Source organism: Semicossyphus pulcher, unplaced genomic scaffold (assembly GCF_022749685.1).
Source record: "Semicossyphus pulcher isolate SPU_LCO1_2020_fin unplaced genomic scaffold, fSemPul1.0.p SCAF_3, whole genome shotgun sequence".
NCBI lineage: Eukaryota > Metazoa > Chordata > Actinopteri > Labriformes > Labridae > Semicossyphus > Semicossyphus pulcher.
The window spans coordinates 18,505,330-18,520,582 of record NW_027211704.1 but is presented as its reverse complement, the minus strand read 5'-3'; the positions used below and the strand labels follow the sequence as shown (position 1 = coordinate 18,520,582).

The 15,253-nt window shown below is 42.3% G+C and overlaps 1 protein-coding gene across 1 annotated transcript; it reads right to left on the bottom strand.

The window, feature by feature from the left end:
- Positions 1 to 292: 292 nt before the first annotated feature.
- On the bottom strand, positions 293 to 11,187 carry prelp (proline/arginine-rich end leucine-rich repeat protein). Its single transcript, XM_069679028.1, has 7 exons — positions 11,090 to 11,187; positions 5,640 to 6,072; positions 4,995 to 5,180; positions 4,729 to 4,886; positions 4,415 to 4,611; positions 1,144 to 1,219; positions 293 to 1,009 (listed from the first exon to the last, which is right to left on the bottom strand). Exons 2-7 carry the CDS (start codon positions 6,066 to 6,068, stop codon positions 919 to 921), a joined length of 1,137 nt encoding a protein of 378 aa, XP_069535129.1. The 5' UTR covers positions 6,069 to 6,072; positions 11,090 to 11,187; the 3' UTR covers positions 293 to 918.
- Positions 11,188 to 15,253: the final 4,066 nt, after the last annotated feature.

The following is a 15,253-nucleotide window of genomic DNA, read 5'->3' as shown; positions in this document are numbered from 1 at the left end:
ATTTGTGTATTTCTGACGTTTCCTCGCCTGTAAGTGTTTTTAATGTATTTTATTTTATTTTATTAAAAAAAAAAAAAAAGCTGGATATAGATGAGCAGCCACAGAACAAATAAGAGTAGGCTTATGCATGTTAGCCCTACTACTGGAGTTATTGTTTCTATCATTAATAAATACATGAATCTCATACAAGCATGTGTGTCTTGATGCAGGTGCACAATACAATTAAAACAGGCTCCCTAATAAAAGTATTGCTAGTGTATTTGAATGGAATTAAACATCAAACATGATCAAATGATCAAAGAAAAAGTTTTATTTTTCTATTATTTGTACAAAGCTTCTTTATACAGAAGAATAATATACATAAAACTGAGAATAAAAAGAAATAAATGACATTTTTTACATGGAGTACCTTGAAAATCACAGGCACATTTGGGACAGTTTAACTACATGGTAGTTATGTTTTCATTTGGTTCTTCTGACATCCACTGCAGCTTTACTCTGGTCACACCTGCAAGTGAACATAACTACCCTCCACACCTGTAGCACGTCTGCCAATGTACCTGTATTTTCAGGATTTACTCATTTACATTGTAATTCATAAACAAAAATGATAAACTGTAACTCCTACTGAAAACATAACCCTAAATGTCAGTATATCCACCATTTGTAAAGTTCAATGTTGTGGCTCTCTCGAATCTGTTTGCAACAATGAAACTTAAAAAGCACAAACTATCAAAGCTTTACAGTTATTGCTTTTATGTAGATTTCCTCTTACAACACAGGTCAACTGTCAGCACATTGGATGTACATTCTGCTTAGCTTAGCAGTTTATACTCATTCACTGTGTGTGGTTTGTGTGTGTGTGTTTGTGTGTGTGCATGTGTGCATGCCCCCAGGCTTTTAGGCACAGTTCTTCTCCTAAATGACAATCGAGTGGAGCTGTCTGAAGCACATGATGACATCCACAGGGATGGGGGGGCTCAGGTGATTTCCGTCCAAACGCAGGTACCTGAGGCAACAGAACAGGTACGGTAATAACAATTACTGCCAATTATTAATTTCTTCCTGTTTACTTCCTTTCAAAGTCTGTTACTGTGCCAGTTTGTATTGTTGAGAGCCAAGATGTGACATCATTTGACGTACCTTAGACTGGGCACCAGACTGTGATCGTTCATGACAGCATCTAGGCTGGCTGGGCAGATCAGAGTGCCATTGATGCCTGTCAGGCAAACACACAGTTAATTCCTCAAATAATGTTTTCCTTCACACAAGCAGGAATAAAAAAGAAACCTGCCAGTTTTCCTCAAATTGCCTTTTAAAACAGTCCAATGTACTTTGAAACAAGGGGGATGTAAAGAAAACAAACAAACTAATGGGGTCACAGTTTAGCAAATGAGGATGAATATATTATAGACAAGACAACAGGGATAAATCATGACATTGTGAACCTGTAGCTTTGCAGACCTGTGTGGAATAAGTAGTTCAGCTTTAGTCCTGATTCAAAATTACACAAGCAATTGTGCTGGCTTAAATATGACATCTAACATGAACCAGCCTATGCCAGGATCAGAGACATACTTATAAACAAAGATTATGTTGGTGCTGATGTCCGTCCAACTTTAAGACTAGCTCTGTTTAAAAAATAAAACACCTGACAGAACTTTTTAACATCTGAAAGAATGGAATATAAGGGCAGAATTTATAAATGAATTGGTATGCAACTCTTTCAGACGGTTAAAGCTGCATGAGTCCTTCTTTGGCCACTGGGGGACAGTAGAACCCCAATATGTTTACAGATGTATCGCCATTTGTATGGCTTACATGTCTGCAAGCACGTTAACCATACTCCTACTCTTACATATGTCTGACATGGAGTGGTGTGGGCGTACGTTTGTATTCATGTATAAGGCCAACTGAGTGGTGTTCAAAAATAATCTGGGTCCATACTGAGCAAGCATCTGGAATCATAAAGGTTTTGTTCAGTGGGATTTAAAGGCTTTTTTTTGCTGGAGAGGGTTTAGAGAAGTACGACTGTACCAAACAGCACAGGATTTTGAGCATTTTAGCCTCAAACGCTCTAACAAGTGGATAAAATGACGAAACAGTCACAGATGGGATTTCTTTTGGCATCAAAACTCCTTTTTTGTTTCAGAAATGATCAGTTTGGGTTAGACTGACGTGAATGTTGACATAAGTTTCACTCAGGACAAACCAGCGGTCTCGTGAGTGATGTCATGTCACCCATTCGGCCCTCACCCTTACCTGGACTTAACTACTCTTTGTTCTACAACCTGACCTCCCACATGCTTGAAGCTGCAGCAGTTGCTCTTATCATCAAATATATCCATGAATGGGTTAACAGAGTATTGTGTGTCTCATACAGGGGCTAAAGGGTGCGACACAGTGGGGAGTAACAAAACCGTCTGACAACCTGGGAATCAGAAATGTTTTAATTGAAGACATAGTTCTGCCCAATATTAGTCTAAGAAGAGGTCCGAGAAAGCAACAAAATAAAATATGAATAAAAATCATATGGGAGCTAACATTAAAGGTGCTATATGTAACTTTCAGAAAATCTTCATTCCAATCGACACAGTCGGCCGTTGAGGGAACTGAAGTCAACCTTCTTGTACGCGCTCGCGCGGACACCCACACACATGAACAAGCATCCAGGGGTTTTTGCCGACACACGAAACTGAGCATGCTCAATCTCAGAACTCACCTGCTCTGTTTACTTTTCACTGACGAGTCATGTTGCATCATGCTTCACGTTGTCCAAAATCAACACTGTTTGTCATAATACCTAAGTTAATATCATGTTAGGTGGCGAAGTTATTTGTCAAGCTAGACTGACAACACTGACATTCGCACTCGGATAGTATTTTGGTCATAACGTTAGCGAGCATGCTAAGGTTAGCTGGCAATTGTGCTTTGTAACCAAACGGCAAATTACTCAATTACCAGCCAGATCAGCCCCGGGAGTCTGCGTGAGTTAGCTGATGTTATCTACTCGGCGGTGTTTTGCTATGTTGCCTAACTGGCAAATCGTCTGCGATAGCATACAAGCTAACGGTAGCTTTTTGCCGGCTTAGAGCTGGCTGGCTAACCTTAGCCTAGGCAGGTAATGCAATGATATTGGCTAGAAGAAAACAATCGGTAGTCATACATATTTGCTTTGTTCTGCTACATAATTTACAAAATCAACACTGTTTGTCCTGTTAGCTGACAAAGTTGTTTGTCAAGCTAGATAACTGACATGCACACTCAGATAGTATTTTGATAGTCATAACGCTAGCGAGCTTGCTAAGGTTAGCCAACTAGCTGTAACATAAATGCACTGCATGACTCCGGCATTGTGCTTCATAACCAAACGGCAAATTGCGCCAGCGAACCAGCAAATCATCACAAGCATTAGCCAACATTAGGCAGGCAGGGCAGGGCAGCTGGAGAGAGCTGGGATGAAGCACCAGAAAAAGAGAAAAAACGCTGAACCCGGTGAGAGAATGCTGCATGCGGGTTTTGTTTCTATGACAACAATAAGTTGTGGGTCTGTTTTGATCCCCTAAAGCAATCGAAGGTCTCCATGATTCGCATGCCCTGCCAGTGTTGACTCTAGTTTTCCCCCTGAAGTCGATCACATTCCTGTTTGGTCTGACGGGCTTCACTAGATAAAACCTTTTTTTGTTTTTTATTCTTGAGTGTAGTTTGTGTTGGTGTTGTTGTGGGTGCCGGTCATTTGTTGGCATTACACATCTCCATTTCACAGCTTGCGTTGTCTCGTGCTGCACACTGTTGACTGTAGTGGCGTAGAATGAGCTCTCTGCAGAGGTACTCGCGAACGCGCAGATACGTCACATCCTCTTGTTTCCCGGAAAAACCATCCTCAGTGCTTTACATAAAAATCAGCCCACAGGTTGTTAGGGCCAACGGAGGAAGTTGGGGAAGTTCTCAATTTATCAGTTCCTCTACTATCCCTTCACACATTGGCAATAAAAAATGATATTTGATTGTGAAATCTTACATGTTGCCCCTTTAAAGCTACTGTTATTTATTTTTTTGGCCACTTGAGGGCAGCAGAGCAAGCTGTCAACACATTGACATATCCGTTTTAAAATATCTTAACAGTTGTCTAAATACCAAACTTGATTACAGACAGTTGAAGTGTCAAACAAAGTGTTTGTATAGATCTGTTTTTTTTTTGTTAACTTCAACGCTCTATTCAAATAATCTGTCTCTTTGGCTGGTAAGTCAGTGCTCCACAGTATTCAGCTAGCAGCTAACATGGCCTGTCAGCCATTTATTGCTGGGTGGGTGATGCACAGTTGGTTGGTTGGTAGGTTGGTTTAAGTATTGTTTGAATTTTTTAGATAAATGCTTGACCTAACAAATCTTTAAGATGTTGCCCATTGCTTACTCTCAATGCTGTTGTGGTCGAGGTGCAGGTGCTCCAGGTGACTGTTGAAGCTAGGAACAGAAGCGATCTGGTTGTGGGACAGCTGCAGGTCCAGCAGGCTGGTTATGTTGAACACATTCTTGGGAAGTCCTTTATCACTCAGCTGGTTGCGGTTGAGCCTCACGAATGCCAGGTGAGTTAAGCCTTTGAAGTAGTCTCTAAGAGGAGCACAATAGATAAGAAGAAAAAGAACCAATATTTAATAATGCAAACAGTGTGTTATGCACGTGTGGCCATCAGCTATGTGACACTATGTGTGTGCACTGTTTACTTGCCTTGGGATGTCATCTATACTGTTCTTGTCCAGGAACAGCTGTATGATGCCATCAGGTACGCCAGCAGGCATCTTTTTCAGGGCGTTGTGAGCCAGATTGAGCTGCATGAGACTCTTCAGGTCCTTAAATGTGTTCTGTCCCAGGCCGCTGTCACTCAGCTGAAACAGTCATCACACTTTATTGTTTGCTCCAGAAATGCACACAGGAAGTTGTCACTGTTAATATCTAAGGATGTTCCTAAAGGTATTTTTTAAACAGAGGTTCACCTGGTTGTGGTAGAGGTCCAGCATTGTCAGGTTCCCCATCTTGCTGAAGGCACCAGAGGGGATCTTACTAATACGGTTCCTGCCCAGGCGGAGCTGTTCCAGGCTCGCTGGGAGACCTGAAGGCACCTCTTTGAGCTGGTTACGCTGAGCATAGAGGTACAGCAGTGCTGGGATCTTCTGAAACACCTGCACAAGAGACAGATACAGAAACCACATTATTAGTAGACTTGCTCCGATACAGATATCAGTTCTCCCATACCGATACCAGTATTGGTATCAGCCTCTGATACAGCCAAAAATGCATCATTGCGGATTGGCAAGTAGGCCAGTCAATGCAGCGGTCCGAATTTAGTAGCCCTGTAAAATACTGCAGGATTTTTGGTAAATTATCTTGTGACGATAATAAAAAAAGTTCATTGCTAGCAGAAGGGGTAATTTAAGTCAAAGCTAGCAAACGGTCAATAATCAGTGTTTTTCCAACAATAATATGTAGATATTTTTATTGCACTGGTATCGGAGGGGTACTTTGTACTCAGCTGATACTCAAGTCTCAGTATCAGAATTGGTATCAAGAAAAGAAAAATGGTTATCACAACATCTTTAATTTTTCTAAATCGTGATTATTAATCACAGAAGCTTCCCGACCTGTTTGTTTATTTGATGAATGCGGTTATTTGCCAAGTTGACCCAGCGGACGTCAGTGGCGTTTTGGAACGCCTCTGCTGTCACCTCTGAGATGTAGTTGTTCTGCAGGTACAGGTAGTGGGTTCTAGATGGGATGACAGGGATCACACGGATGTTCCGGTTCTCACAGTTGAGAGAGTTGGGATAGCTCGGGGAGCATAAACACTCTCGGGGGCAGTCGGGATATATAGAGGGGGGGCCCAGGATGGGTGGGGGGAAATCTGTAGGCTCCTGGGGCTCTGGCTCTGCCGGTTTAGGAGGCCGTGGGACAAAAGGCCTCCTAGTGGTGCCAGGGCGCTGGGTGGGCTTCTTTTTCCTTGGCCTCTGGGTGAACACTGCCCCCATCAGGAGGAACAGAACCAATGCAGAGAGTCCCACACCAGCCTTCATGGTCCTACAACAGAGCAAAAACAGAGGTAGTTGATTTTATAGATTCTACTGTAAGCATATTTAAAGACTGTCAATAAGAGAGATAATGATGCTCCCTACAACAGATAACCTGCCCATTAGCCAAACATGTTTTCTTATCCTACCCACACATGCATTTCCTGTGTTCTTGCTCTGTGTGGGAAGTCTTAGGCCAGGTTGGTCTCAAGTAAGAACAAACTAACTGAACACTTGAGAAACCATCTGTTTGTATTTGCCTTTTATTGTTCTAATTTCAGTAAGACGGCTTGAGAGTCTTTTTGGACTTTTAGGACTTTTTTAGGATTTTTGTCCAACCTCTGTTTATAAAAAATACCAGGGATGCACGATATTGGATTTTTTGCCGATATCTGAAATGCCGATTTTTTCCAACCCTTTTTGCCGATTTTTGCCGACATCAAGTCCCCCCTGTAGTGGATGCCAACTCCTATTGTAAACTGCCATAAAGCACACATCTTGCACTCTTCTTCATGCTTGATGGAAGAGGCGTTGTACAAATGGTCACGTGTCTGATCACTCAAGTTTCTGAGCACACCTGAATGCAGCATCCCCTCGAAACACAGCAGTGAGGGAGACATGCCCGGACTTGTTTACTGCACCTACTACAGAGACATCAGCGATCGCGGACGGACTCTTTTTGTGTGCGTCCATGAATATATACGTTAGTTTTGCACAGATATTTATGTTACACTCTGTTAGCGTCGGCTTTGGCCGCGAGTGTATTTACGGCATGTTTGATGTTGTTAAGTCAAGTAAAATAATGAGAATGTGAGCTTACTGTGAATTTCTGTGACTTTTTGGTCTTTTTGGCAGGCAGTGCTCGAGCACACTCGTGCCGAATTAATGTCGTAGCATTACGTCAAGCTTTTTTAGGGAATCATCGGGCATTTAGGCAAAATTTAAACGTTGTTTTATCGGCGGAAAATATCGGCAGAAAAATGAAATATCTGCCGATGACGATATGTCATCTTCAAGCCATAATCTGCATAATCTGATGCTGATAACGTGCCGATTATATCGTGCATCCCTAAATAAAAGGTTTCAGGGTTCAGCTGGCCTACACAGTGGTATCTATATAAATATAAAGCATGAAAACATTCACACTGTAAAACGGTAAATCACTTCATTCAGCCGGCTGCTTCCTGTACCTTTGTTGCACTTTTATTTAAAGTTTATACTGCTGCCTAGAGCTGCAAATGATTAAGATATGCACCTTCTTTCAGTTTTTCTGTGAATGTGAAAAGTATAACAAGTATTTTAATGAATGATTAGCACTATATTGATAATGTCAAAGTGACACGCATTGATACGTTATTGGTGTTTTAACAAATGGAAGATGGGTGCTTGTGGCTCAGTTATATAAGTAATAGAGAGTGAGGAAGAAAGTAGGTGGTAGAGGAGAGGCAGATACTGATACAGGAAATTAGTACTTATGAGGGAGAGGAAAGCCAAAGCTTTGGGATAAAGGCTTGATTGTTTGAACCGGTCCAGAGGGAGATTTGTGAGGGGAAAACTGCAGGTCTGGAAGGTTAAAGATCCTTGACCCATGGGAGGGCTCAAAGGAAATGGAGTTAAATCCCAGTGAGACTCTGAAGGAGGCAATATGGATCTTCTGAATCATCATAAATACAAAATTGTTGCAAGGAGAGATGAATCCATGCGACAACCAATACCTTTTTATGAATGATTTCTGCAACTTTAGCGGGCTAAGCTCTTGTGTGTGTAAGATGCAGTGACCTCCCTGCCCTCACACTGGGACTGACACACACACGGAGGCAGATGTTTGACCTGGCATCACAAGCGGTGATGATTCAGTTTAATTCGCTTCTCATGTCTTAATCCGAAAGTTTAACATTTTTGCCGTGCATTGTACCTGATGCAAGCAATCACCAAACAGCTGTCAAAACACTGTACATAAGGCTTCAGCACAGTTGCTCCATTAGTTTCCAATCACTTTGCTTCGGTTAGGCACGCCAGCAGCCAATTGATAAACATCACATATGAATCACGAGGCAGGAACAAGGCTCAGTGCCAAAATCCGTCCTGCCTGGAAAAACAAATCTGAATTTTTCTTTGACGGTGTTCCTGGCACTGCCCTTCCTTTTCCCTCTCAGAGCACTCACCACCTCCCTGACCCTTCAAAACCAGAAGCAGCTCTCCTTCACTCATTCTGCTGTTGTCTAACCCAACAGTCTGACAAACAACTAAAGACTCAAAGTCGGAGAGGCTGACTCATTGGAATGTTATTTGTGACGTCAATAAGTTAATCTGGTAAGTATGAGAACTATACTTATTGCAGTGGGTCAGTGAGGCCTGTAGTACATGTCTGCAGGTAAGGATGGAAAACCACCTCATCATACAATGGCCAGAGTCACATTACAGATAACTAGTTTCAATATAATCATCTTTTGTTTGTGTCTTCCTTTTAAAGACACCACACATGCTGTATGAAGTAGGTGTCCTGGAGCATTTGATCCTCTGGCAGCTGTAGGTAGAGCACATTTATCCTGCACTTGCAGAAAAAACAAATAACGGATCAAAATGAAATGAGAACGTGCAAAACTACGTCGGCTGATGAAGCTCATGTGATGTGATCCAAAGCTCACAAACAACTACTAAATGGTACGGAGGCCCTGCGAGACTTATGGTCTGAACTCAATAGTTTTCTCTCCTGTGTTTATGACATAACAATTGGAAAAAGTTCTTTAAAGTCTCCTTTTTCAGTGAAAACAGGTGAAAAAAATGTTTACAGGTAAAACAAAGTTTGTTGTTGTAACACTCATTTTGAACATAAGAGGTTAAAGTACACCGCTAACCAGTGTTCTACATTGTAATTAAAGCATTCTTCTTTCTTTTGGATGAGTTAGAGTTTCCTAATAAACTCTAAACACAAGGTACAAATTGTGTTTTGGGTTAGCAAAATATTTAACATTACGATCAAGTTCATTCGGCTCATTTAGCTTTTATTTCTTCAGAGACTTTTCTCACGTCCTCCGTAAAATGCACCTTTTGGTAGGAATGCTTACTCAAATCCTCCTCCTAAGGTTAGCCATGCATCCTGAATCTCATCTACCGTTCAGTTTTCAAATGCAAAATCCAAATATGTCCACTAAAATAACGAATAGCCATACCTCCAAATGAAGATATCATTTAAAGCGCTGACTTTCCCACAGTTAAAGATGTCTTAAAGCTGCAGAGTGTAGACAGAGGTATGTGTTAACAGACTTATTGATCGTAATGGAATGTAATTTTGGGAAGTAAGTTTCATTCGTGTATAATCACCTGACAAAGGATGATGTTTTTATTTCCATAAAATGAGCCCTTTATATCTACAGACGGAGGACGAGAAAGTCCGCAATGTTGCACCGCCATGTTTCTACAGTAGCTCAGAATGGACAAACTGACTGAAGAGAGGATTCTCGCAGCCATGCTAGGTTCTCCTTGACGCTCGGAGGGGGAGGGCAGCGCTTGTTAGGTTGGCTGGCTCTTCTTTTAGTGTTTTTAACATTGAAGAAAAATATGGTTTTATTAGAAGTATTTAAGTAATAAAATTATTCGTCCATCTGAAGACATTTTAAACTTTTAATGCAAGTTTGAGAAATGTTAACATTTTGGTACTAGCTGAGTTCGAGTAATGGGTTGAAGTCATCTTTAGACATATTTCGACAACTCCAGAAGGAGATTAAAAACAGATCATTCTCTCGTCTCTCGTCACCACAGAGTCTTGGATGATGAGCTCCTTCCAATTCATTCTTTTACTTTTCTGGCAGAGGAGGAACTTTCATTCCTTTTACTGAATGTGATCTCCACTGTTTTGTAAGACCACAAAAAAAGCCTAGAATAAGAGCCACGTCATGCACAGCATGATTCGGAAATCTGACTCAGATCAATGTGCAAATATCTGTGACTAATCAACAGTTACAAAACTCCCCTAATAACATAAATGATAATATACAGCATGCGATGTCGTATATTTTGTACCTTCTAACTGTGATAATGACTCATCTCTATGTATGTTAAATAGCTAAGGGCTTCTATGCCCACTCTAACTGTAAGATGTTAAAACCAAAGCATCTGCTCTCCTTTTAAATCCTTCATCACCAGCACATATTCTGTATAAGTACAAGATTGCCAGAAGATTTCCTCATGCGGGTGTGGCAGTCTCTGCAGAGGTTCTGCAAAGACTGGGTCTACATCTATGGGACATGAAGATGGATGTTAGGAGCTGGAGGAGTCAGAAGATGCACTGCCAAAAACAAATTATGAGATTGTTAATAAACTAAATCTAATGATTGTTTGGGAGTAACAATCCAGTCTTCTCTCAGCTTGGGCTCGATTCATTGTTGTTTTTCTTTCACATTCTCTAAAGGTTTTTAAAAGTTCTGCTCTGTCTCTACACAGAATTCACCACAAGCTCTTATTCTGAAAAGAATCTGCACCTGAATATTCCTTTTCAGTTTTATGTTCCTCATCCAAACTAATTCAAGAATCGCATCCATCAGAATATGTGATGACACAATGCATTAAATTACAACTTCAGTGAGCAGTGAGGGAAATACAGTCAATCACTGCCTTGAAGTTACTCAAGGATCCATCTGATTCTTCCTCGTCGGTCAAAGTCAGCAACAGAGTTTTCATAAGTGAGATTTGACTCTCTTCATACTTCAGCTGTGCTGCAGCAGCTGCTGCAAAAACGCTGAAATCAAGGTGGATGCACAGGAGTAGGAAAGTCAACAGAATCACAGAGTGCTGCAGCTCCCTGCAGACAGAGTACCACTCTGTATGGCACAGCGTTTCTATAGAAACACACCAGCATGGCTCAGAGGTGCCAGCACTAGGATCTCCCTCAGTCCACAAACACACACACACACACATACTCTTTGTTTCACACACTAACACTCTCTCTCCCTGTCTGCATTTCTAATCTTATCATTAAAAACCCATCTAAATCAGCCCCCCTGGAAGCAACGCAGAAAGTCTCTTACCTGCCTCTGGTACCTGCCCTCTTTTGTCAAGTCACAACTTTTCTGTCTTTTCTTCTCTGTACCTCTCTAACTCTTTTCCTTCCCCTCCCTCTCGTCCTCCGTTTCTCTCCGTCCCACACCCTCCCCTCTCCCTCCCTCTCCCTCTCTCTCTCTCTCTCCTCTGGTGGACAAGTCTGCCTGTTGGGTCTGTTCCCTGGCTGTTTTCCCTCTGAAGGTCACAGTGGTTCTTTTCTCCCCCTCTGCTCGCCTGCTCAGGCCCACTGAGGTTTAATCTTAATTCCCTTTGGAAGGCCGCGGGCTCTTTCATGTGTCTGAGCTGTGTCACAGTTTGTTTTTATTTGTTTCTGCTGCAGTGTAGCATGGGAATGTTTGTATCAAAAAGACAGGAAAGGATGCATGTTTGCATATTTGCGTGTATAAAAACGCATTTGTTTCAGTATCAGAAGTCTGAGGAGCGATGAGAACACTGGACTTCTATGTAAGGGAAAGCCCAGCTGAAACTGCTTCTCCCCTCTGTCTCCCACCCACCCCGCTATTGTTTAGATGACTGCACTCCTATACAGTCATGTGCTTTTCATTAGCAGCATCTCCCCATCTTTTCCCTGTCACTTAAACGTCCTGGAGGATTTCTTTCAGCCCTCCAGCATCAGTAAACTCAACTGATTACTAAGGTCCAGCTGGGGCATGCATGGGGTGTTTTACAGGAAGTGGGGCTGTGTGGCACTGTGATTATCAAAGTGTAGACCCTCTCGTGTGCATGTTTGTGTGTGTTTATGTGTCGCTAAGGGTTAGACCTTGGACATGTGTTTGTTTCCTTGCATTCCTGCAGAGTGAGCTGCAGCAGCAGGATAATGAGGTGAACATATGTGGGGAGCAGTTCCTAACACAGATGTACATACGTGTGCCTCCTTCTCCCACTTTCTCGCTCACTTTCTTTTGCTTTTCATAAATTCTCCCCGCTGCACTGCTGCCTCCACGTTGTGGATACTGAGCCCAGCTGGGCCAAACATCTGGTCCGGACTGGTCCCAACAAGGAAAGAACTTCAACAAAATAGGACATGGAGAGAAATGGGTGTTTGTAACAGATACGTCACTTTTTGGGTGGCTGCTTTCTCGCTCTCATCTTTTCTGCTACCATTTCACAGAGGGGCCAAGAGAGCTATTTAATGACCGATCGACTGCAGTGACTTCATTTCCTCTAAAGGTTTTTCTGTTGCGCTGCTTGAGGGATGACATCATTGGAAATAGCTGCTCATTAAAAGCGATGCATCATGATTTGGTTGAATGTTTTTTTCATGTATCATGTCTGTAATGTAATATTATCAGCACATGCTAAGTTTTGGTCCACCACCAGTTGGTGGGAGTGGGCCTCGGTTTTGGCTGCAGTGAGCTCTATTCAGAGACACAAACACGCCTGCATGAAAATGTGTATCAGGAGGCCAGTTAACAAGAAAGTCCTCCCAGACGATAAACTGTGTCTCATTACTCACAGACAGAGAAACAAGAACAACCAGTTCCACCCTTCTAATAGGTACGTAGAGTTATCAGGACTTGTAAGTGGCATTATACTCCATTATTCAGTCGATCAGATGGTGTTGGCATTACAACATGAAAATGGTTACGCCAAATTAACTGCAAGTTCATTTTTGCATCTGACCTGATGAGCTCAAAGTTGTTAAAGGAGTAATTTGCCCTGGAAAAGGTCAGTCAGAGTTGGTGTTCTCTGTTATTGATAGAAGCAATAATATTTGAAATTTACGCCATAGCTGTGGAGAAAGTTGCACAAACAGTTTGTGGTTTCGCCCATTCTTACATTCCTACAACACCCAGCGTGCATTGCGCCACTCCCTCTGAAAGGAACGGCCCAGCGAGAGACGCTGGAGTGAGATACTACTGTCTCGCTGCAGGCAACGGCTCAGAGCGGGACAGAATCCGAAATATGACGAGAATATAACCATGGATCGTCTAAAAAATCTTCAGGTCTATAGTCTACATTTCAAACCTGATGATTTTGAACGATTCATGACATCAGAGGCCGGCATCCTAGATTAAGGAAGTGTAGTTTAGCGAGCTCCCTTGCCAGAGGTTTTCCAGGGCCCACTTGAGAAGCGGATAGCATCCTCCAAAGGCAATATTTCCTACCATAATAGCATTAGCTCCCCATAATAGCATGATGGGACTGACGTTGAAAATCAGTGAAGTGGTCCTTTAACGCAAGTTTATTATATTGCATGCCAAGTACTAAGAACGTTGGAGCGTGAAGCTCCGTCCTGCTAATGCACTTCCAGCTAGCTGCTCAGAGAGAAGAGATGGCTGAGATATGAAGATGAACTGAAATGTTGTATGTTAAATTATTCTCATGGATTTCTTGCAGCATTTTACACTGCTGAGGAGACACAGAAGTCAATGCACAGCAGGTCCAGGTACTGATGGAAGTCAATGGTTGGATTACTGAAGCTGCGTCATGTAGGGCACAGACCCAGGAGCCTGAGCCTGCTCACAGCCAGCTGTATCAACTCATTTTGTATTATGAACATTATCATGATGCGATTTAATTTTTTCATGAGCTGCCCAGGTGTTAAGAAAAGTCCTACGATAGAGCTTCAGCTTTGGTGACTTGATGAGCATCACCTGCTTTTCTTCCCTTCTGTCACTCTCTGTCTGCTGTCCTTGCCATTTAATTTTGCGGTCTGAAAAAAGGCAGATACTTACCTGAAGTTTTATAGGCCTTCTGCCAGCATGAAAGCAGCAGTATGTTTGTTATTCCTAATGAAACAAAAGAATCTAATTTACTATCTCTTAAACATTTACTTTCAGGCTGTAGCAGGAAACAAGCCCCCATGACGCCTTTAAAGAGAGTGTTTATTGCTTCAGCTTTTCTGTCACACTTTGACTTGTTGACTCTGTGCCCGTCGAGTTATAATCCGTCCACGATTCTGCCCGTTCTGTACGTGTATGTGCCATCCCAGGAATGCGTCTCTATGTATTGTGTTTCATCTTGTGTTTAATAGAGCTTAAGAAGCTAAACTTTGAGGATTTAACTGTGTGGTTTGGTTTAGCCTGTTAAAACTGGGTCAGATGGCCTGTGGAATGTAACTGTTTGGTCTGCAGCGTGCAGATACTGATCGTCTGGACAGACATGGTTGTATGATCTGTGTTTCAGGACTGAATTCAACCTGTTGATTCGAGAAGATACTGAGATCTTGCTTTAATTGCAGGAAATCTTAAAGTGTCAGTCCTCATTGCTAATAAATACTGCAGCAGCTGTTTTCCTAGCAGATGGAGAGAGCAGGGCAGGCTCCGGCTCCAGCCCAAGATGACTTGGTTTGTATAATAGTGTGAGAACTTTCCAGGAACGGCCTGTTCTGTCATCTACAGTCATTTGGGTGATTGGATTGTTTGATTTGAAGGTGACGTGCATGAGTTTTCAGCCAGAAATGTTCCCAGAGGAAACGCAGCCTGGGAAGAACTAATTCTCTTCCCAACATTTAAGGGCTGTTCTCTGATGCATTGCACTGCAGCAACAAGATGATACAACATCCTCTACAAGAGTGTGTACACATACCCAAGTTCTGCAGGCCACACCCAGCTCCTGCTGTAAAAATCTTCATCTCATCCCGGCAAATGTTCAACTCTTAGCTATACCCAATCGACAGAATATCATCATTCGATCATCATTGGAGGGTACCGGCAACAAGAATAATGGAGGAAGAATGGGAACGTTAGGTTGCACCTCTGAAAGGGTCACAAAAACGTCTTTAGGAAAGTAACATACATAAGTTATGTTCAAAGATTTTTTTTGGCTTTTGCCTTTAATGGATAGGACAGCTGAAGGGAAACAGGACATGTGACTGGGATCAGTGCGTCGAGGACTGTAGTGTCTATACATGGGCGCCGGCTCTACCAACTGAGCTGAACCAGCTAGGTATGCACGATATTATCGGCACGTTATCGGTATCTGCAGATAATGGCTTGAAAATGACTTATCGTCATTGGCAGATATGGCATTTTTCTGCCGATATTTTCCACCGCTTCCACAACGCTTTATTTATGCCTAAATGCTCGATGATTTCCTAAAAAACCTTGATGTAATGCTATGACATTAACTCGGCGTGAGTGTGCCTGCACCACGACTCTTACGTCAAGCGTGAGGAAGGGTGCAAG